Source organism: Dermacentor andersoni, chromosome 3 (assembly GCF_023375885.2).
Source record: "Dermacentor andersoni chromosome 3, qqDerAnde1_hic_scaffold, whole genome shotgun sequence".
NCBI classification, from domain to species: Eukaryota; Metazoa; Arthropoda; class Arachnida; order Ixodida; family Ixodidae; genus Dermacentor; species Dermacentor andersoni.
Window position 1 is genome coordinate 217,725,634 of NC_092816.1, and position 24,882 is coordinate 217,750,515.

General features: G+C 46.3%; 1 protein-coding gene across 2 annotated transcripts in view; it reads left to right on the top strand.

Moving 5' to 3' along the window:
- LOC126524293 (uncharacterized) overlaps window positions 1-24,645 on the top strand; it is a 78,973-nt gene extending 54,328 nt beyond the window's left edge. For both annotated transcript variants that reach the window (XM_055067226.2, XM_050172628.3), the window contains 2 exons: window positions 5,683-5,844; window positions 16,686-24,645. In XM_055067226.2, the coding sequence (XP_054923201.2) occupies window positions 5,683-5,844; window positions 16,686-16,928 (405 nt within the window). In that variant the 3' untranslated portion in view covers window positions 16,929-24,645. The remainder of the gene's footprint in view (window positions 1-5,682; window positions 5,845-16,685) is intronic.
- The last annotated feature ends 237 nt before the right edge of the window (window positions 24,646-24,882 follow it).

Here is a 24,882-nt window from a genome sequence, read left to right on the forward strand (position 1 = left end):
CAGAAACTCTCCTATAACTAGCTATGAGGTCACAAGGGCCCTGCAAGACATGAAACGATGAAGAGCGGGAGGAGAAGGTGGAATAACAGTCGATTTAATCAAAGATGGAGGAGACATAATGCTTGGAAAACTGGCGGCTCTTTATACGAAGTGTCTATCGAGTGCAAGGGTCCCAGAAAACTGGAAGAATGCAAACATTATACTAATCCACAAAAAAGGAGACGTTAAAGAATTGAAAAATTATAGGACCATTAGCTTGCTCCCAGTATTATATAAAATATTTACCAAAATAATATCCAATATAATAAGGGCAACACTGGATTTTGTCAACCAAGGGAACACGCTGGCTTCAGGAAGAGATACTTTACAATGGATCACATCCATGTCATCAATCAGGTTATCGCGAAATCTGCAGAGTACAATAAGCCCCTCTATGTGGCTTATATAGATTACGAAAATGCATTTGATTCAGTAGAGATACCAGCAGTCATATAGGCACTACGTAATCAAGGAGTACAGAACGCTTACGTAAAAAGCTTGGAACGTATTGCTACATGCGTCTGGTATTCGTTTGTTTGACCGATGCGCGTGGGCGCCATCACTCCAGAAAAGAGGAGGAAGAACTAACTGGGCTCGCGCTGTGAATCTAACCGGTCAGCGCTGCAACCGTTGTTGTAAATATAATCTGTAAATAGTTTCTCGTCTTACTGACTCGTCCTTCGCGTAAGAATATCTACAGAGGTTCTACAGCTACCTTAATTCTACACAAGAAAAGCAGGGAGATACCTGTAGAGAAAGGGGTCAGACAGGGAGACACAATTTCTCCAAAGCTATTTACTGCGTGCTTAGAAGAATTCAAGCTATTAAACTGGGAAGGCTTAGGAGTAAAGATCGACGGCAAATATCTCAGCAACCTTCGGTTTGCCGATGACATTGTTTTATTCAACAACAATGCAGACGAGTTAAAACAAATGATTGGAGACCTTAACAGAGAGAGTGTAAGAGTGGGGTTGACTATTAATATGCAGAAGATGAAGATAATGATAAATAGCCGGACAAAGGAACAAGAGATCAGGATCGCCAGTTGGCCACTAGAGACTGTGAAGGAGTACGTTTACCTAGGTCAATTAATCACAGGGAACCCTGATCATGAGAAGGAAATTCACAGAAGAATAAAAATAGGTTGGATCGCATACGGCAGACATTGCCAGCTCCTGACTGGAAGGTTACCATTATTATTCAAAAGTAAGGTGTGCAATCAGTGCATTTTACCAGTGCTGACATATGAGGCAGAGACTTGAGAGCAAGTTAAGGACAGCGCAAAGAGCGATCGAACGAAAATTGCTAGGCACAACGTTAAGAGAGAGAAAGATAGCGGTTTGGATCAGAGAGCGAACGGGTATAGACGATATTCTAATTGACATCAAGAGGAAAAAATGTAGCTGGGCAGGTCATGTAATGCGCCGGTTAGATAACCGTTGGACCATTAGGGTTACAGAATGGGTACCAAGAGAAGGAAAACGCAATCGAGGACGACAAAACACTAGGTGGAGCGATGAAATTAGGAAATTCGCGGGCGCTAGTTGGAATCGGTTGGCGCAGCACAGGGGTTGTTGGAGATCGCAGGGAGAGGCCTTCGTCCTGCAGTGCACATAAAACAGGATGATGATGATGATGATGATGATGATGATGATGATGGAGGTGGTGGTGGGCCCCCCCCGAAAAAAAATCCTGGGTACGTGCCTGCTGTGTATCCATCCAGATCCTCGATGTTGCCATTCATGTCACCCAGCAGACAAATATCGGCACCTTCTCCAAACTGCTTTATATCGTCATCGAGACACTTCACTAGATCTTTGTTCTCTTGCCTGCATTTGTCCCCTGTCCCTAAATAAACTACTCCTAGCCATGCCTTTTTACCGGCAATTTTACCTGATACCCAGACATGTTCTTTGCAAGTTAACTTTATTCTTTGCCAATTTGTTCCTTGGTGTATCAGCATACCTACTCCTCCTCCCTTCCTCTCCGTTGTTGTTCTATTGCTCCCTTCCCAGACGTAGCCTTCAATAAATGGTGGGTCTTCTAGATCCCTGAGATGTGTTTCGCATAGCGCGTATACACCTACTTCTTCGTCCTTTAACTGCTGCTCTATTTCTAACCACCTCGCTCTCTTTCTACCGCCTTGCATGTTTATGTACCTGATCCTCGTGTTAAATTTCTTTGTACAGTTCTTCCTGGACCTCCTAGTGGCCATTTTATTGGCGTCAGCCTCTATTGTTGCACTTTCTACACTGTTTCTACCTACCCCTATGCCCTGAGGCGCAGTGGACCCCCTAAAAAAGCTACTGCCCGACCTGTCAGGCGCCAGCCGATCTCGGCTCCTAGCCTTCCATTAAAGTGGATGCCATCTCGTGTAAAGCCTCCGCCAAAGCCTGCTCTATGCACTTCTCTGTTTACGTCTGCCACTTCAAATCCTTTCTCCTGGCTTAGCTTTCTTATCTCACGATTAACAGCCACAACGTCCTTGGCAATTGCTCCGTTCCTTCCTTGCACCTCCACGATCTGGACTTGCTGTGCTATCGCCCTTAAATCGTCAACTCCCTCCGCTAATCTTTCCACTACTTTTGCAGCTTCACCATTCAAGACATCATTTAGGTAAGCAGCGTCTCAGAGCGCCGCGAGCAAAGGCTTGGCTTGGTGATGGTGACCTGTAACGAGCAGGAGACGACAAACGAGGCTCCTGCCATCGCTGATCAACACTGCGACGATTCGCGACGAAACTCTCTATCATATATGTTCTTCTATATATATGTTAACTGATATGTCTGATACCACTCGAGTGCGGGAAAGCTTACATTGGACAGTGCGGTAGGTGCATTAACATTAGACTAAAAGAACACAAACATTCACTAAACAACCCTAATGCATCACATTTAGCGGCACATTGTTTCGATTGTGGTTGCAAACCTTTCTTTGAAGACACCAAAATTCTTTCCAGACACAGATGCCAAACCACGCGGGAAATTATCGAGGCATTCCACATAAAAAGATTAGGAGACACTTGCGTCAGCCATGCTTCGTTGTCTCTGTTAGATTGCGAATTTCAGTACCTTCGCAATACGTGTACTAATCTGAAGTAATCATTTTTTGTTCTTTGACTTACATACCCCCTGATATGAAACTCTCTATTTCCGGCGGCCACTCACCAGGTCGTGGACGAGGTGCATTCGGCGAGAATCCACGGAGCCCCACAGGACGATAAGGACACATTCTGTAGATGTGTCCGGCTTTGCCACAATGAAAACAAAGGGGCTTGTAGTCTGTGGTGCGCCAGACGTCGCTCTTCCTAGTCCTTGCTTCGGCGACATGCGGTGGGCTGCGAGGCGTCCTGAAGCTTACGTCCATTTGTTGAGTGGGGTGTACCATGCTGCACGCACTTGAGGGTGGCGGACGGCGTACTGCTTCAGCGTAACTCTGCTGTGGTGCCTCCTACTGTCCAGGAATATGGACGGCCTATCAGACCTCAGCGCGCCCCATTTCCGCAATGGAAAGTTGTCCAACAGGGGCAGTGGTCGTCTGCATCTTCTGCAGTTCCTCCTTGACGACAGCCCTGATGAGTTCTCGCAAGGCGCCAACGTCGTTACCGAGGGTAACGGCAGAGAGCTCCCTTGAAATCATGGCGTCGTTGTTGTTTTGCCTGGCCTGCTGTTGAAGGGCCTTTTCCATAGTAGTGGCTTCGTCATAAAACTCTGCAAGTGTCATCGGCGGATTTTGAATGAGGCCAGCAAAGATTTCCTCTTTGACGCTGTGCATGAGATGGTGCACCTTCTTTGTTTCAGTCATAGAAGCCTCCGCACGTCTGAAAAGCCGATTCATGTCTTCTATGTACGCTGTCACTCTTTCATTTGGGCCTTGAATTCTTGCCTCCAACGCTAACTCCGCCCTCTCCTTCCTGTACGCCCTGGCGAAGGCATTGAGGAACTGTCTACGAAATTCTTCCCATGACGTCAGTGTCGCCTTGTGGTTCTCAAACCATGCTTTCGCGGAATCCTCAAGAGCGAAGTACACGTAGCGTAGCTTACGCTCGTGGTTCCAGTCGTTGAGGTTGGACACCCGGTCAAAATGGTAAAGCCAGTCGTCGGCGTCCTCTGAAACACTCGCGTGGAACAGATTCGGCGTCGGGATGTGATTGATGACAACGTGCGATGCTGCAGGAGTGGCAGGAGGTGGTTGGTTCGTCATTCTAGTTCGTTCGGGTAGCAGACCATGCTGTGGCTGGAGTCCCTGGAGACGTCGGCTGGCACGTACGTGCACAGGGGTAAGCTCGGCTGAACTACTCTCGCCGGGTTTAGGTCTGGGGTATGCTCCGGAGATCTTAACGTCGACCGTACCCTGCGTCTCCACCAGAAATGTCACCCAGCTATTACAACTAACACAGTTTACTACCGACAGATTGGCAAAAAAACATCTGCCTTTTGTGATGGCTGGTCCTCGGAGAGCACGCGTTCAACCACGAACTTCGTTGTTCTCGCCCTAAGGGTCCCATGTCATCACGTGCAAACTTATTTTGCGTCAATATTAGTAATGATATTGCCGGCTTTGTCTCTTAATGCATACATCTGATTCTTGCCTATTCCTAGTTTCTTCTTCACTGCTTTTAGGCTTCCTCCATTCCTGAGAGCATGTTCAATTCTATCCATGTTATACTTCCTTTTGTCAGCTGTATTACGCTTGTTGATTAATTAACTTGGAAAGTTCTGCCAGTTCTATTCTAGCTGTAGGGTTAGAGGCTTTCATACATTGGCATTTCTTCATCAGATCTTTCGTCTCCTGCGATAGCTTACTGGTATCCTGTCTAACAATGTTACCACCAACTTCTATTGCACACTCCTTAATGATGCCCATAAGATTGTCAGTCATAGCTTCAACACTAAGGTCCTCTTCCTGAGTTAAGGCCGAATACCTGTTCTGTAGCTTGATCCCAAATTCCTCTATTTTCCCTCTTGCCGCAAACTCATTGATCGGCTTCTTGTGTGCCAGTTTCTTCCATTCCCTCCTCAAGTCTAGGCTAATCTCCTATATGAATACGACAATCAAACCTTGGCCCTGAGCCCCCAGCAGCTGCAAAGCAACTGACCATGGTGGTGGTCAGACCTGTGACGCAGCAGAGGGTGCTAAGGATCTCTGGATCCGGACAGGCCGCCGTTGGAATCTGAACCTGGCAACGTTTAATTAACGCTAGAATGTTATCTAGTGAGGTGAGTCTAGCAGTGCTATTGGAGAAATCAGCGGGCAGTAAATGGGGCATAATAGGGCTCACTGAGGTTAGGAGGACAAATGAAGCATATACAGTGCTAAAAAGCGGGCATGTCCTGTGCTACTGGGGCTTCGCGGAGAGACGAGAACTAGGAGTTGAATTCCCGATTAATAAGGATATAGCTGGTAACATACAGGAATTTTATAGAATTAACGAGAGGGTGGCAGGTCTTGTTGTGAAACTTAATAAGAGGTACAAATTGACGGTCGTACAGGTCTACGCGCCTACATCCAGTCATGATGAACATCTCATTAACCACTGTCAATACTAGATGGCATAATAATGCCAGCCGATGAGTAAACAATCTTCCAAAAGAAAAGGTTTTGTGAATATAGACCATGATCACTTTGGTTGCTGTTTTCTAGGTGCAGCTGTCAGGCCCAACAAGCTTTGCACCCCTGGTGCAGAAAGCGCAGCAAATTGCCGTCGACAGCCGTGAGTTCCATGTGCTGCTTGTTCTGACGGATGGCCAGTTCAGCCCTGCAGGCGAGGCAGCTTCCAGGAAGGCCATCATCGCAGCTTCACAGGTACCCCTGTATGATGCAATGATCACATACCAGCTCACCCACTGTGCTCGCTTAGTGGCTATAGTGTTGCGTTGCTGAGCTTGGAGGTCACAGGTTCGATCTCGGCGGCAGCAGAATCCAAAGATGCTTGTGTACGTGGATTAATCATCATCACCAGCCTATTTTAATGTCCACTGCCAGGACGAAGGCCCCTTCTGGTGATCTCCAATGACCCATGTCTTGTGCTAGCTGATTGCAACTTCTGTCTGCAAATTTCCTCATTTCATCACCTCACCTAATTTTCCGCTGTCCTCGAGTGTGCTTCCCTTCTCTTGGAACCCATTCTGTAACCCTAATGGTCCACTGGTTATCTGCCTTACGCATTACATAACCTGCCTAGCTAAATTTTTTTCTCATGATGTTAACTAGAATATCGGCTATCACCATTTGCTCTCTGGTCCACACAGCTCACTTCCCATCTCTTAGCCTAACACCTAACATCTCGTTACACTGCTCCTTGCACAGTCCTTAACTTGTTCTCGATCTTCTTTGTTAACCTCCACGTTTCTGCCCCATGTGTTAGCACCTGTACAATGCAATGATTTGACACTTTCAACGACAGTGGTAAGCTCCCACCCAATCAGAATTTGGTAGTGCCTGCTGTATGCATTCCACCCCATTTTTATTCTTCTGTAAATTTCCTTCTCATGGTCAGGGTCCCTTGTGAGTAATTGACCTAGATAAACGTGCGCCTCCATAGACTCTGGAGGCTGACTGGATATCATTAATTATTGTTCCCTTGCCAGGCTATTGAACATTGTATTAGGCGCACATTAAAGAACCTGAGGTGGTTAAAGTTCTCCACTATGGTGTGCCTCATATTTTGTCATAATTAGTAGGGGTGGGCAAATATGCAAAGTTTCGAATACGATTTGAATACTACACACTAACTATTCATATTCATATTCAAAAAGTAGTTATGCAGTCTTTTTAAATAGGAACTAACCAAATATTTTGCAACTGAGTGTTAAAGTCTTGTTGCTCTTCTTTGTCCAATAAGGAAAATGCCTCAAGCCATCAGAAGTGTGGCAACGACAAATTTTTTCGAAGCAATGGAGAATGAACATTGGTAATACAAATTCAGTTTTCCGGCGGAAGTCTACATGACAACCTGTTATTTTTGCTAGCAGTCTCTCATTTGAGGTTGTTGGCACTCTATTCATGTGTCAGTGCTGTCTCTACAACCTGCGATGTTTTCTTTGCAACAGGGCCGTTTACATATGTCTACAGCAAACAAGTCCTCTAGCACCATTTTTTTTTCTCTTTCAACAATTTCCCATTTTTTTTTGCCGGCCAGTTTATTTAGCATTTTTGTAAAGCTAGTTCAAGAGCAGCTATTCTTTCTTGGTAAGCTTGTTTGCAACCACGCTCCAAAGCTGTTGAGAGGCTATTTTTAACTACAGTTAGCATATTTGTGTTTAAAACTGATCCTTGATCCCCGATATATTTTGTTCTTTCTTGCGCTAGTCAGTAGAGGTATGGTACCTAATTGTGCTGAAATAAATATTACTGTAAGTTTCGATGTTCAATTTGATTCATATTTGAAAAACATTGATATTCTCCCACTTCTAGTACTTAAGTTCCTCGCTTGTAATGACTACCAAAAAAGAAACACAGCCAAGTATCATGGACAATTAGGATCAGTTTTAAATGCAATATCACTAACTTTCATTAAAGGAACTGCATGAATAAGCTATCAACATCTTTGGAGCCTGGTCACAAACAAGCTCTTCAAGGATGAATGACTGCTGGATGACTAGCTTTCCGAAACGCCTAAGTAAATTATTGTTGAAAAAAAAAACAATAAAGTTGGTGGAAAAACAAAAGAAACAGCTGCTGAAGGACTTGTGTGCCATAGAAACATGTGAAAGGGCCTGGTGCAAGGAAAACATCACTGGTTGTAGCACAAAAGATAAAGCTGCTACATGAGCAGACTTCAAGAAACACTAAATTACAGACTACAATAAACAATTTGTCATGTAGGCTTCTGCTACTAAATCGAAAACAAAGCTTGCATTACTTCTTTTGTATCTGCACTGCCTTGAAAACGTTTGTTGTTCTTTCACTTCTGATAACTTGTGATACTTTCTTTAGCAGATGGAAAGCAGTGACTGGGCTTTAAATGGTCCCTGAAATGGTTTGGACAAATTTTGTAGATGCGTAGGGTACAGCTACAACAAAACAGTAGTGCCGGAATTTAAGTGGAGTGTCTCATAGTAACTCTTTCCGTACTATAGGGAAAATACGTGTTTTTTGTAGTTTACGCCAGACTTCTTCTTCTGAAGGAACTACTGCACTCGGTATTTTATGTTATACATAAACAAAAGGCAGAATGAATGCACTTTTCATGCATAAAAGTTTTGTTATCGAGATGTATGTAAAAAAATATACAACTTGCCAGAATCAAAATTGTGGGATAAAATTGAACAAACTTTTTGAAGACACACTCGTATATACTCAGAAAAAAATAATGTCACAAAAATAATGAGGTATACAAAATGTATTCCGTCTAATAGGCACTATATCCCCCCCAAAAAATGAAAATTTTTCGTTGAACATGTATTGCACTAGAACAGTTTAAGAGCAAGCTCTACAGTTTGGCATTCCGGGCTGCGGCCGCTCGATCCATCGATAAGACCAGCTGCAAATGCAGCGGAACCGCTAGATATGCGGTCTTTCGAAGTGTGCACGCCGCTCCCAGAAGCGGCCATTTTTGCTTTCTACTTTGACGATCGCGAAATTACAGAGTGCGTTAAAAAGTTAACGCCTTGTGGGGAAAAAACAAACTGCTTAGAAAATGAAAATATAGGCTTCTTCACATCCCTCACATCCTATGGTGCAGTGTGTCTGTGAGCGGCATGGAAGGTTCCGAAAGCGGCATTTCAAACCATCGATAGCGGGCGGCCATTTTTGCTTTCTGCTTTGACGATCACAAAAACTCCGCAGTGGGTTCAACAATCACCACCTGAGGGGAAAAAGCGAACTGCTTAGAAAACAAAAGAATAGTACTCTGCTCTCATGTCTGATAGTGCAGAGGATAGCGCTAACCATCGTTAGTGGACTAACGATGCCCAATGGGTGCGGTACGGCAAGAATTAAGAGAGCTATAGAAAATTACGAGCTACCCCCTCCCTAGCCATGCTTTTTCTCCTCAACTCGATTGCTGAATTATCGGGACAAGCTCCGCCTTGACTGGCTCTGCATCATAACGTGACATAGTGACGTCTACTTCCAGTGGTCTTGGAGCCAGTGCACGAAGCCTCTCCGATGTCTCCGTTATCTGCCTGGCCATTTATTCACAGCAAGAGCCATCCAAGTCACGCTCACAGTGAGCGTTCTGTCGCGGCACAGAGTTTGTCCGATATTCCAGTCAGCACAGGCAAGCTGGGCATTTTAACGGATGGGCAGAGGTGTAAACTAAAGCTCCTCCATGATATTATTGCTCCGAGGAAGGGCTGTTAGGGTAAACGTGAGCAGCCTGAGTGGCCTGCACATAGCTTAACCAGCCTCAAACAGAGCTAATACTGGATTGCTGTTATTAAGTGTAAAACATTTTAAGCATTTAAAAAGATGTGTTCACGATTACGCTCCTGCTGAAAATTTACATCAGCAGCAAAGTAGGATGCACTTGGTTCCTACTATATTAGCTCTGTGTTTGTCTGGTTAAGCTCTGTGCCACCAGGTGGCTGCACTCTGCAGACCACTCACATTTGCACTTCCGTTCATTTGGTAAAACGATCAGTCTGCATGTGCCTGCACTTGTGTTTACCCAAATACCGGACACGCTAAACCTCCCTGTTGTGGTAGTAATCCTCCAACGTGAAGTGGAGGCTGCAAACGTGTAGATGCTGGTGCCAATCTGATACTGTCAGTCCGGTCTGCTGCAGCCACTCCACTCGCATGTTGCATTGCAGAGGGACATGATGTCACAGCTTTACATGTCGCCGATCGCTAGATTTCCAGCCCCAGCGTAACAAGGGTGATCCTTGGTGCTTGCGAAAAGAAAGCTTGAGGCTGACCGCTTAGCTCGTCTCAACATTGTCACACAAGCAGATGACACTTGGCGTGTGCTGGAAGAGCTTGAGTGTAGTGATGGATTGTCCTTGTGTATTCTCTTTCTGTTACATGCTTTTATAGAAACAAATTAACCAACTGTAACAAAGAAGAGTAGCCTGCACCTCAGCATCATCGCTAGCGGTATGAGCTGGTGGTTGCTGTCCTTAGCAGAACGCTTGCGACTGCTGCCCATTCGCCTGCGTCCATTGCTAATAAATCTCTTAGCAAGTGGTGGAGGTGCTGGGTTTCGACCACCCTGGAACTTCAGAGTCGCACTCTACCCCCTATCATGCCCGACGATGCATGCACTCCAACTCCTCCAGTGGCGCCGCCCACCCTGGTCTGTGCCGGTGCCTTGCGTCATCGAGATCCCCCTATCTTCTCTGGCACAGATGACCAAGACGTTGAAGATTGGATCTCCTCTTATGAGCGAAAAAAAAAAAAATGTGGGGTTTTATGTTCCAAAATTACTTTCTGATTATGAGGCACGCTGTAGTGAAGGACTCCGGAAATTTCGACCACCTGGGGTTCTTTAATGTGCGCCTAAATCTAAGTACATGGGTGTTTTTGCATTTCACCCCCGTTGAAATGCAGCCGCCGTGGCCAGGATTCGATCCCGTGACCTCGTGCTCAGCAGCCCAACACCATAGCCACTGAGCAACCACGGCGGGTCTCTTATGAGCGAGTGAGTGCCCATAACCAGTGGGCAATGTTACCAAGTTGAGAAACGTCGCATTATATCTTATGGACGTTGCAAAACTATGGTTTCTAAGCCATGAAGCCGACCTCACATGGTGGTTGGTCTTCAAGACCAGCTTTACCCAAATTTTTGGTCGGCCAGCAGTATGAAAGCTTCGTGCAGAACAACGTTTGCGCACACGATCCCAAGAAGTCGGAGAGAACTTCATGAGCTACATTGAAGGCATTATTGACCTTTGCAGTTGGGTTAATGCATCGATGTCAGAGGAGGAGAAGATCAAAAATATAGTGAAGTGTATTCAGGACAACGCATTTCAAATGTTATTATCGAGGAGTCCTCACACTGTTGTTGAAGTGATAGAATTAGTGTTGCGATGAGTTGCGCAGGCAATGGCTTCACACCCGACGTCCCACTATGCCTGCCGACTCTCTGTCAAGCCTTGGAGTCGAAGACAACCATGCTGTTCTGTTCATAAAAATTCAGGAGTTCGTTCACGCAGAGGTTGCCCGCCAGCTATCTTTGATGTCTTCTGTCCCAGAACCACCACCCTCTTTGCCTCCTACAATCCGCGACTTCATTCAAGAGCAAGTCTCTCAAGCCGTTCCTAGAGTCGCTGAGCAGACACCTGTCACTGCGCGTCTCACTTACGCTGAAGCAGTTTCCCGATCTCCTCCACAAACGCTCTTGCCGCCCTCTATGCATCGACCCCCGGCATTTTTGCCGCCATCTATGCCGCTTCCAGACCGACAGCATTTTCCTCCTATGCCGCTACCCGACCAACAGTATTTTTCTACTCTTCAACCATGACTCAGACCTTACCCCCACCAGTGGTGCACCTTCGATGACCGTCCAATGTGTTTTGCTTGTGGTGTCGTTGCATGCTTCCTCTTCGGAACATCCGGCGAGTGCCACCTTTCCCCGCTCAGTTTTCCTCTTCGCCTTTCAGCCTTCCTACCTCTTCCTTTTCCACTGACTGGCCAACTGCATTCTACCTGCCGCTCACCATCTCCACGTCGTAGCTCGCTTTATCCGATGTGGCACCGTCCTGTGTCCACCGAGCAGAAAAACTGATGGTCACAGTTCCTGAGGCTTGAACTACGTCCACATCGCAATGCCCAAGTCCTCATCCCTCTCCAGCCAACGTAATTGAAGTGTCTGTTGAAGGAATCGCCGTCCTGGCACTTGTGGATACAGGAGCCGCCATATCCGTAATTTCTGCCGAACACTGCTGCACACTACGAAAGGTTTTGATGCCTCTTTTCGACTTCTTCCTTCGAATCGCGAACGCTCAAAGTATTATGCCTCTCACTGCCTGTACTGCTCGCATCTTCATTCAAGGACTACTGTATACCGTCGAATTCGTTGTGATGCCCTCATGTTCCCATGACATTATATTAGGCTGGGACTTCCTTGCAAATAATAATGCCATTATTGGCTGTTGTCACGCCGAACTCGAACTTTCTGCACGTCCCGACCTTGAGACTATCGAAAACCGCCCTTCTAGTGCTAAACTGTTTGTGTCCGAAGACAATGCCGTCCCATCATGCTTTTCCTTCATTGTGCCTGTGTCATGCGCTGCTATTTCTGATGGCACTGTTCTTTTTATGCCCTCTGAGGTGTTCATTCGCCACAGATGTTCCCCGCTACCATTTGCTCTCCGTACGTTTCACAGTGGCATCATGAAAATGGTCGTCGACAATCTCACGGCCTGCTTTTTACCCTTATTTCATGGTGAATGTCTATGCCTCGTTCATCTGGTCGACACCTTTCGCATCTTTGACGCTCCTGCTGTTTCTACTTCTGCGGACCTTAGCGCACTTACTTGTGACCCTGCGGTTGATCAGTCACTCCTCAACGCTTTCCACTGCTCCATCAACGATGAAACGTCATATTCAGCACGAAGCCAGCTTATCGCTCTCCTGCAGAAGTTTCGCACTTCTTTCAACAGCCATGCTTCTGGTTTGGGTTGCACATCGACCGTGTATCACCACATAGATACCGGCAGTCATGCACCTCTACGGCAACGCCCTTACCGAGTATCCGCCTCTGAGCGCCGTGTCATTTACCATCAGGTTGCTGACATGCTCAAGTGTGGCGTTGTGCGGCCTTCAAACAGTTACTGCGTGTGACCGGTCGTTCTTGTTAAGCAAAAGGATGGCTCTATTCGATTCTGCGTCGATTACCGACGTCTGAACAAGATAATGCGCAAGGACTTTTACCAATTACAGCGCATCGATGACGCTCTCAACTATTTGCAGGGAGCGGAGTTCTTTTCTTCGCTGGATTTACGTTACGGATACTGGCAAGTCCCTTTGGCACCATCTGATCGAACTAAAACAGCATTTGTAACACCTGACGGATTATACGAATTCATTATAATGCCTTTCAGCCTGTGTAATGCTCCAGCCACTATTGAGAGAATGATGGATAATATTTTATGCGGCCTCAAATGGAACACATGTCTATGCTACCTGGATGACGTAGTTGTCTTTTCCGCTGATTTCTGAACACATCTCAGCCGTCTCGAGCAAGTTCTGAAATGTCTTACTGACGCGGGACTTCAACTCAACTTAAAAAAATGTCGTTTTGCCGCCCAAAAGCTCACTATTCTTGGCCATGTTGTATCACGAGACGGCATCCTTCCAGATCCAGCCAAGCTCCGTGCTGTCACCGACTTTCAACAACCAGAGAAGTTAAAGGAGCTTCAAAGTTTTCTTGGTTTATGCTCCTACTTCCGACGTATCATTCGAAATTTCGCTTCCATAAGTGCACCCCTGACAGCCCTTCTAAGTGGCGACAAAGAACTTTCCGCTTGGTCGCCCACCTGCGGTGATGCCTTCACGAAATTACGTCACCTGCTAACTGTGCCACTTATCCTCTGCCACTTTGGTCCTGCAGCCCCCACAGAGGTCCACATCGATGCCAACAGCATTGAACTCGGCACCGCACTCGCGCAATGAAAAGTGGGGTTTGATGAATATGTCGTTGCCTACGCGAGCCGAACTCTAACAAAGATCGAGACTAATTACTCTGTTACAGAGAAAGAGTGTTTAGCCATTATTTGGGCCCTTGAAAATTCCGTCCTTATTTGTATGGTCACCCTTTTGATGTTGTCACTGACCATCCCGCCCTTTGTTGGCTGTCTACTCTTAAGGACCCATCTAGCCGACTTGCTCGCTGGGCCCTTAAGCAACAGGAGTACGACATCCGTGTTCTCAACCATTCCGGCCGCAAACACACGGACGCTGATGCCCTTTCTCACTCACTGGTCTCCGCTGACTGTGCTTGCCTATCCGCCCTTGAGCCCACACTTACATCTCATGCACTGCGCAACATGTTATCGGAAAGCGCAAGCATCCCTGGATTAGCGCTTTCATCAGCATCAATCAATCAATCAATCAATCAATCAATCAATCAATCAATCAATCAATCAATCAATCAATCAATCAATCAATCAATCAATCAATCAATCAATCATTCAATCAATCAATCAATCAATCAATCAATCAATCAATCAGTCAATCAATCAATCCGTCAACCAATCAATCAATTATTTCAGTATCAAAGACACTTGGTGGGCACAGACAAAAAGCCATCTATCAGGTTTGACGAGGTGTGCAACCCTGAGTAGTGGCAGATAAGGCGCATAACAAGTACAGCGCGCCAACATAAATAAACCGAACAGTGTACAGAATTCAGGCGTATTTTTTGTACGGTCTTAAATCAGCTGCTATTGTCATAAATACTAGTAAAAGAAGCATAACAACACACCATTGTGTAAAAAGAAATAATAAAGTAAAGAAGAAATAAGCTTGAACACACAACAGGTTCACATGAGCACATGAATATTCCATGAGATTACACATTCTTTTGTCAAAGCAAAAAGCGCCGAAAAATAGAACGTCACAGCAAAGCAAATAAGACAATTCGGTGTGGCATTGTGTTATATTTGAAACTCTGGATTATTAAGCAGCGCAGGTATCTGGTATCTGGTATCAGGTATCAGGTATCTGGTAGTATTGAGTCCCGTAACTAGGGAACCACCCCGTCTGGTGCCTGCATGCACCACCGACTTATTTCAGGCCCAGCAAATGTTGCTTCATCATCATCATGGTAGTTTAACATCCGTGTGCCGTACTTTGTACGCGTTCTAGGCACCTTCCAAAGCTCACGCATTCTCAATGCGTCCAATTTCTCAATGCGTCCCGATTTTTAGACTGCTGGTTATATAGAGTGCTTTATCCCGAGGGCAAAATAAAGCTGCTTTCGTCCTTGCAGCATTTAAGTTTAATGTGTACGGGCATGCTCAGGCCAGCATAGTCCGGACAATTTAGTAAGAAATGAATTGTTATTTTTCGCTTTCACTTTATAGCATTTATTTAACATTTTAGGGTAAAGCTCATTTACTGGTAATAGATTTAGAGTCTTAAACATTGGTTCCGTGTGTGTTCATATGCAGCATCAACGATGTTGCGAAGGGCTTTCTTTTGAAGTTCATGTAGTTTCTGAGTGTTAGTTTGTGCCCCAGACTAAATAGCAGTACGATAATTTCGACAAAAAAAGGGATTTGTAAACTAACAATCTTATATTCTGAGGCAAGATGTGGTGATATTTGCGTAAAACCCCTACAGCTTTGAAAGTTTATTTAATGTTTCATTTACTTGAACTGTTCATGTCATGTGTTCTTCAAAAACTATGCCAAGACCTTTAGCTTCGCGCGATATTGGTATATCTGATGTCCCAATTTTTAGACTGCTGGTTATATAGAGTGCTCTATGCAAAATAAAACTGCTTTCCTCTTTGCAGCATTTAAGTTTAATGAGTTAGCGACACTCCCTTCTGATCCTTCCACCTCTTCACCATCTCGTGCTCTTCGCCGCCAGGCTACCGACTTCTGCATTCATGCCGACCTTCTTTATCGTCGTAATTACCTTTCTGATGGTCGCAAGTGGCTTCTTGTGATACCTTGCCATCTCCGTGACCTTATCTGCGACGCTTTCCACGCAGACCCTCAGTGCGCGCATGCCGGCTTCTTCAAGACCTATGCCCGACTATGCATCCTATTTTATTGGCGTGGCATGTATAACTACGTCCGAAAGTTCATTCGCTCCTGTGCTCAGTGCCAACGCCGAAAATTACCTCCTAGCCAAGTCTACCCATCACAACCCCTTCCCTGTCCTAGTCGACCCTTTGATCGTGTTGGTATTGACATATACGGACCACTACCCTCCACTCCAGCAGGCAACCGCTGGTTTATTGTTGCAGCGGATCACGTGACTCGCTATGCTGAAACAGCCACTCTGCCGACTGCCACCGCCTGCGACGTTGCATTGTTTCTGTTACGACATTCAGCTCTTCACCACGGTGCCCCTCGCAAACTTCTGAGCGATAGAGGCCGTGCCTTTCTTTCCGATGCTTTGAAGGCACTACTCGACGAATGCCGAATTGTCCACCGCACCACTAATGCGTACCATCCGCAAACTAATGGCATGACCGAGCGCTTCAACCGTACTCTTGGCAATATGCTCTCGATGTCCATCACCTCTGATCATTCAAACTAGGACCAAGTTCACCCTTTCGTGACGTATGCGTACAGTACTGCGGCCCAAGCAACTACTGGATTTTCCCCTTACTTTCTCCTATACAGACGAGAACCTTCTAGTACATTCGATACCATTCTTTCGCGTTCAGTTCATGACATAGCCCTTGCTGTTCATGCTTTTGTGGTTTACCTCGACCTAAACCATAAAGGACATGTTAGTTTCAGTTGCATGTGTTTTCTTATTGTACTGCCATTTCTTACACTTGGAGTTGCATGCCAAAGAAACTTCTTGAATTTCTGTTAAAGATATCTCTCTCACTCTCTGCAAAAAGAATGCTAACTTAGGCCAGTTGTTACGTGTTGAAGGTAATTAAAGAGAGCAACAGTGCAAGGTACAGAAGGAACTAGATGATATGCTTTGTCCATTTCCTTCTGTTCTTTGCACTGTTATATTTTTTTACTCTCTTGCTTTACAAGTCTGATGCAGTCATGTGCCTGTTACAGGTGGCACCACTGTCACTGGTAGTGGTTGTACTGGGAGATGGCCCATGTGGAGCGCTGGTGCGCTGGGATGATGGTGTCCCTGAGCGCCGCTTCGACAACCTACAGGTGGTGCGGCATGCCGAGGTGACGCGTGGGTGCCGACACCCGGACGCCGCACTGGCCCTGCATGCTCTGATGGAAGTGCCCGACCAATACCGTGCAGCCGTGCAGCTGGGTCTGCTGAAAGGTGGCATGTCGCCGTGATTGTGCGCTTTTTGTTTTAGGGAGAACAGAAGACGACACCAGTGCTGTGACCAAAGAGCCACTGCTGATGTCTGTTCCAAGGATATTGCAAGTGGAAGCTGTTAAAGACTAGGACATTTTTCACAACTGTCTGCAAGTGGTTTGCTAATACGTTACAGAAGCCCAAGCTGATCCATGCCCAAGCAGATCGTTAGGCTCGCACCATATTCCGTGCAGGCAAAAACAGATGAAAAAGAATCTCAACAAACTCTGCTGGTGCAGATTTTCTCCGGTGCCGAGATTAAAAGAGAAGTGACCGAGTTTTCAAAAGATGCTTGACAAAGATCATTGTTCAAAGCAACAAACAGCAAGGAAGAAGGGAAGTGTCAGCATGGCCACCTGCCCTTTTTGTCTGCACTGTGCCCATTTTGTTTACGAGCATGCAGCTTTCATATATTTTAAGTAGCACAGCCAAGAAGAGAAGTGGTGCCTGTTAGCTTCAAGGCGTGGACAGAACTGGACTGAGTAATCACTCTAGTTGCAAGAGCATAGTCCAACAATGTCTTAAGCAGAACCCACTGTATTGGTTGGCATTTTTGTTTCTCAGATTTTAATAGTAACTGTATGAGAAACAGCATGCCAGGTTTATGCCTTCTTTTGGAGATACTGTCCTGGACAGAGCAGCTGTGCTTTATTTTTTATTTTTAACTGCCGCTACCACTAGCAGTGGGCTATAGTGCAGATTAGGCATTGCAAGCTGGAGCTTTCTATATTGAGAGTGTGGAAGGCGGCGCGAAGAAGTAGCCACCGTAGCCACGGCTTTATTTAGACCAGCCAGCCATGTGCCGCAGGATCTCAGGAGTGGCTGATACTGCACATGAAAAGAAGAGAGACTGCAAGCCTATATACATGAGTGGCAATTCGTAGCGTCCATTAAAAAGTTCAGCTAAGACCTGTGTTGCGGCGAAAGGCACAAGTAGCTCTCTGGTGGTTGTGGCTGAGAGTGTCTGCACACAGGGTGCATTGTCTTGTACGTTGAGGACATCGTCTTGCAATGTCGATGTCTGCGTGCCCAGTGCGGTGCAACTCGGCAAGCAGAGTTGAGGTGTATTGGCTGGGTCTTGGAGCATGCCGAGAGTTCAGGCCATTGAGGGGAACAAGGCAGAAGACAGTGTTGTCGAAAGGCGTGCAATGGTGGCAGTGGCGGAGAACTGCAAGTGGTGCTGTGTCTTGTTGCCCTTGCCGATTCATGCTGCGTCACAATTTCAGGTGTGGGTAAAGTTGTGTAGGGCGGCGTATGGTGACGACCAGCAAGACCATCATGTTGAGATGGTGTGGTCACTCCGGCTGCTGCTCGTTTGGTGCGTAATTTGCCAGGGCTTTCGTCAGAGAGGTACGAAAAGCAGATGATGTCATCATTGGTAGTACTGGGTTCAAGCAATCCGACAGAGATGTACCAGGCAGCACCGGCAGCGTAGGTTGTGAGCAAGGCGCAGCCACAATGATGACTTAGTCTGAAATCACGAAATCTTGCAGGTTCTCGTAGGTACCCGGGCCTGCCAGAAGTCAGAGCTCCAAAAGAAGACCATCTGGCAGCTCGTGACTTGCATGGAGACAGCACAAGTGTTGGTCACTCGCATTGTAGATCTAGAAGTGATTCTCGAGCCGAAGAAGCCAGATGGCAGAATTGCTCCTGCAAAACTTTGGTAGGCCATGCATCCGTGGGAGGTACGAGCACAGAACATTGGGAGGCTCAACTGCTGCTGCTTGCAGCGGAATCTCAAATGCCGATAGCGTCAGGGTTGCGGTGGTCGCTGGTTGTGCTTGTGGTGTCGCTGTTCCTACAAGAGTGAAATTTGCGCCTAGTGGAGCCGGTGAGAGGACCTCTGACTCGGTGATGAGTGAGGTGCTACCAAACGGAAAGCGGACAGCTTGTGGGCACGTCCTAGGAAGGAGAGCGGCGGGCTGTAGAATAGCCGAAAGCACTTGCATTTGGCCTAGTGAATTCATTGGAAAGAGTCGTCATGCAGCTTCCTTTGAAATGGAGAGGAAGCTCACAGACCAAGTAGAAGTGTGATGCTGGGGCCAGCACCTGCTGACGATCGGCACGGGTGCACGCAGGCAATGTTGGACAGCAAGAGGCACAATGACGCAATGGTTCAAATGGTGAGAACTGTTGCGACTGAGTGCTTGAGGTGGCGTAGTGAGCAAGGACGTCTGGCCGCAAGTCCTCGTAGAAGTCAGGGCTGGGTGGGAGGAGGCAGCTGGACCCGGAATGCAGCCAGAGGCTGGAACCTTGTTGATATGGATGTGGCTGTCCAGCTGGATGAACAAGATGTCCGGCATGTCGATTCAGAATTGCCGGACATCCTACAACTGAAGGACATCTGCTGGACTGCTTGAGGCCACGTCACTCTCGCCTTGATAATGTCGGTGTGTTGACGCTGGCATGGCTTGGCTCGGTCGTCCGGGACACCGATCTGTGGGAGGCAGCACAAAGAGGTAGCCACTGTAGCCACAGTTTATTTAGACCGGCCAGCCATATGCTGCGGAATCTCTGGAGTGGTCCATACCGCGACTGCTCAGGTCAAGCGCACCAGCATGTTCGCTTCTCAGGCTACTACACACGCGAGCATCTTCTTCACCGGTTCTGGAGGCGATTGTTGCGTTTCTACAAGAGCAGCACTGGAACATGCAGCACTGGAACATGCAGCTTAGAAGGAAGCATATTCCGTTAAAATGTGCCACGTGTCTGCAACGCTATCTGTCACCTCTTGTCTAGAGGTGCATAAATAACTAGACTCTTTACCCAATTTGGCTCTCATGGGTAGTATTCTAAAGAAAGGCTACTATTCTGAAATGCCTCAGCAGGTGTCGTCACTGCCACTTACATCATATGTGATGCCAATTGTTGTCAGTCTTGTTGACCTCTCTCCTCTATGCACACTTTACTGTCACAATGTCACATGTGTCTAAGCATCCCGCATCGTTTCTGATAAATCAGTAGCAGGTGCACAGTGTAAAAAAGAAGGGGGTGGGAGGAGGGCATGCAAGATTGACAACTATTGTTTCATGGCAATATCACACCTTAAAGGGTGCTGTTTTAGAAAGCAGATCACACATTTATTGTGGCCATTGCTGTGGGAATTACTGCATTGCAGCTGCATTACCCATTAACTGACATTCAACAACACTCTTGTCTCTGCATACAACAAAATGTCATGCCAGTGCCCCCACAAAATCTACAAGTATCCTTAAAAAAAGGGGGGGGGGGTGATTGCTGTGTTGCAGGGCTCAATATATTTGCTAGATCGTGGAATTGAAGCCAACCGACATGTCTACAAAATTTTTCACTGCTCAATGCACCTATGAGTGAAAGCAAAACATAAATCTCACAGTTGAACGCGCTTCAGAGCATTATCCAGGAAGGCTTAAATTTAAATATCAGACGTTACTAACGCTCCTTCTGCTTTGTTGCAGAAGCCATTAAGTGAAACTTGTGGGTTGGAACAAACTGGTAAATTCCTGCACACATGAGAAAGGATACGTTATCCATGACTGCCTTGTCACTACCTTCAACTTAAGGGTTTGGCTCGCCGTATCTCATTTCGCAATTTTGACAACTTGTCAGAGTGGGTGTTGCATACTTGCTGCACAAAGAGTGGCATTTAACATTGTTCAGATGCATGGTACAAGTGCTTATTCAATCACTGACACTTGCTGATATATCTTGCATGGACTACAACAGCATAGTGATAGTGTTTTCATTATACTGCATTTTCCAGGCTCGGACCTGGAGAGCTCTGCATTGTGGAATAGGTTTGTGAATTAGGAAAAGCAACATTATAAAACAACTCAGCTCGGTTGGCCCAGTCGGCCAGTCACCTTATTGGGACACATTGGCACCTGCCAAGTTCTGCAAGGGTCGTGAATTATCCGGATAATTTAAGGTGGCATCTGAAAAATCTGGCAGCAAGGACTGCTCCAAAATGTCTTGGCTTGAATTTTGCTGGACTTGACCCCATTCTTGTGTGAATCTGTGTATGGAAGAAGCTGCTGCTAATCAGCTGATACCTCTCGATCCTGCTCGATCTGTGAACCGGTGTTTTCCCTACTGTGACAGTGGTGAGATAAGACAGTGGATCCACCAGCATAACCCCGAGAACTGCACAGTTTCTGAAGATTGCCCTGCAGATGACTTTCTGGCAGGCTTGTGGGCTTGACTGCTGTGGACAAGTCACACAAGCGTTTCAGCAACCATCTCACCATGTGGTCTACAAAGACTTCCTAAGTGAGAGTACTACAAGCAACAAACACATAGAAAAAGCGCGCATGTAACATGACTATGTGAGAACCACTGTGGGGACAGCTCATGGAATGGTGCAAAGTGTTGTGCTGGACAGTTGAATTCTTTCACAGATTTATAGTGACAGAATTTCTGTGATGCATATGAATGACATTGCCAGGAACCAAATGAGACAGAGGTTCTCAGGAAGATGAAGGGGTGAAGCGATCAAAAGTGGCTGAACAAGGAATGTTCAAAGGAAATGTATACACTCGCAGTCGTTGAGATGCCTCTTGGCAGGCCAAAGTCAATATTAAGACTGGTTGGCAATTAGTCAATAGTTGCTGAACAAGGGATGTTTCGGGAACCAATGTTTCCGCAATGGGACTTGTTTCGTCATGCCCTGACTGAGATAAGTCGCATAGCAAACATTACGACGAAAGTTCATCTTGTCAGGTAGCATAATGATGGAAGAAGTTGCAGTAACTTTAAGGTGAGAAACACAGTTCTGATTCAGAGCCTACATGAGCCTTTACGGGCTCCTTAGGCCCCCATGATCTTACATACCCTTACCATTCCTTAGGAACCTGTATGGGTTACTTTTTCACCCTGACTTGGTCAGTCACTGCAACTCCTCCATCAAAGACAAGTTCCCTCGTTGAAACATTCACGCCTGAAAAATCCCTTCATCGACCACTATTGAATACTTGCCAAGAACCAGTCTTAACCCTGACTTTGGCCCATTATACGACACCTCGATGACTCTACCCGTCCATCGGCAACGTTGAGTCTCCAGCAGACGCCAACATTGTGCTGTTTTTTATTTTATTGATGCATGCCAAAAGTGTGCCTCAGTCATTTTTCAGCCTTGACGGAGAGAAATGCAACGGCACATTTTTTCTAGTCATCAGGCAGTTTTTATTTCGCCTCATTTGTGTGAGACAAGTGTGTAATATCGCATAACATTACTGTGTGATAACATGCAGAGGATGGTGGGCAGATTGTTCTAGAGAAACTGGCCACCCTGTATACGCAATGCCTCATGACCTCGAGCGTACCGGAATCTTGGAAGAATGCTAACATAATCCTAGTCCATAAGAAAGGGGACGCCAAAGACTTGAAAAATTATAGGCCGATCAGCTTACTGTCAGTTGCCTACAAATTATTTACTAAGGTAATCGCAAATAGAATCAGGAACACCTTAGACTTCTGTCAACCAAAGGACCAGGCAGGATTGCGTAAAGGCTTCTCAACAATAGACCATTATCACACTGTCAATCAGGTGATAGAGAAATGTGCGGAATATAACCAGCCCTTATATATAGCTTTCATTGATTATGAGAAAGCGTTTGATTCTGTCGAAACCTCAGCAGTCATGGAGGCATTGCGGAATCAGGGTGTAGACGAGCCGTATGTAAAAATACTGAAAGATATGTATAGCGACTCCACAGCCACCATAGTCCTCCATAAAGAAAGCAACAAAATCCCAATAAAGAAAGGTGTCAGGCAGGGAGATACGATCTCTCCAATGCTATTCACAGCATGTTTACAAGAGGTATTCAGAGACCTGGATTGGGAAAAATTGGGGATAAAAGTTAATGGAGAATACCTTAGTAACTTGCGATTCGCTGATGACATTGCCTTGCTTAGTAACTCAGGGGACCAATTGCAATGCATGCTCACTGACCTGGAGAGGCAAAGCAGAAGAGTGTGTCTAAAAATGAATCTGCAGAAAACTAAAGTAATGTTTAACAGTCTCTGAAGTGAACAGCAATTTACAATAGGTAGCTAGGCACTGGAAGTGGTAAGGGAATACATCTACTTAGGGCAGGTAGTGACGGCGGATCCGGATCATGAGACGGAAATAATCAGAAGAATAAGAATGGGCTGGGGGGCGTTTGGCAGGCATTCTCAGATCATGAACAGCAGGTTGCCATTACCCTCAAGAGAAAAGTGTATAATAGCTATGTCTTACCAGTACTCACCTACGGGGCAGAAACCTGGAGGCTTACGAAAAGGGTTCTACTTAAATTGAGGACGACGCAACGAGCTATGGAAAGAAGAATGATAGGTGTAACATTAAGGGATAAGAAAAGAGCAGATTGGGTGAGGGAACAAATGCTGGTTAATGACATCTTAGTTGAAGTCAAGAAAAAGAAATGGGCATGGGCAGGACATGTAATGAGGAGGGAAGATAACCAATGGTCATTAGGGGTTACAAACTGGATTCCAAGGGAAGGGAAGCGTAGCAGGGGGTGGCAGAAAGTTAGGTGGGCGGATGAGATTAGGAAGTTTGCCGGCACGACATGGCCACAATTAGTACATGACCGGGGTTGTTGGAGAAGTATGGGAGAGGCCTTTGCCCTGCAGTGGGCGTAACCAGGCTGATGATGATGATGATGAACATGCAGAGAAGGGCGACGCATTGTGCGACTTTGCCAATACTGGGCACATACGAGGGTTGATCCATTAACAAGGTTCCCAAAGAGCTCCAGCCACATGGGAAGGTGCGAGGCGAAATCCGGCAACATTGCTGCCGCGTGGCTGCTCTCCCACTCTCGATTCTCCCCAGCCGTGCTTCGCTGCGCCGCTCATTCTGGGCTCAGCAGCCGTCCGATATGGAGGTTCCCATTGTTGATCCTGCCAAGTGTGAGATTCGTTCCGTAATTCACTATTTTTGCACGCCAAAGGGACTCCACCCGTGGATATTGATCGTCAGTTGACAGAGGTGCATGGCGACACGTGTATGTCCATTCATCATGCCCGAAAGTGGTGCAGGGAGCTTATTGCCGATCGGAAGGAGGTCCACGATGAAGAACAGAGTGGAAGACCGTCAGTTTCGGAGGCAGTTATCGAGATTGTCCAACGCGAAGTGCTTCAAAGCAGGAGGATGATCGTCCATGAGCTTGTTGCTCAGATTCGTGGGAGTTCTTACGGTACAATGGAAAGAGCTTTGACTGAAAAATTAGGGTATCACAAGTGTTGTGCTCGATGGGTACTGCAGCTGTTGACATCAGACCACAAGGAGAAACGCCTTGACTGTGTTCGCCAGTTTCTTCAAAAGTGTCAAGAAGATAAGGAAGGATTGTTGGACTCCATTGTTACAGAAGACTGAATGTGGGTGTTTCATCTTCCATAACAATCGAAACAAAAATCCAAACAATGGCGTCACCCAGAGTCACCAGTTGCAAAGAAGTTCAAACAAACTCCTTCTGCTGCCAAAGTCATGACCAGTGTTTTTTGGGATCGTAAGGGGATACTGGTGATTGATTTCGTGGAACATGGGGCAACAATCAACTCGGACAGTTATTGTGCAACATTAAGATAACTCAGTTGAGCTATCCAGAACCGCCAGCGAGGACGACTGGCAGCCGCTGTAATGCTTTGCTGGTGAAGCAGTGCACTGACACGGACACAGTGAAGACACACAAGAAAAGACGACACTCGACAAGGTGTAATGCTGCTTCATGACAATGCTCGACCTCGTGTCTCCCGTCAAACCCAGGAACTTTTGACAAACTTTGGCAGGAGTGTCATGTCCCACCCACCATACAATCCAGACCTCACGCCTAGTGTGATTACCACTTGCTCCCCAAGTTAAAGGAGCATTTCAGTGGCCAACGTTTCCAGAGCGACAATGAAGTCAAAAAAGAAGTGAAATGCTTCCTTGATGGATTGGTGGCGGAGTTC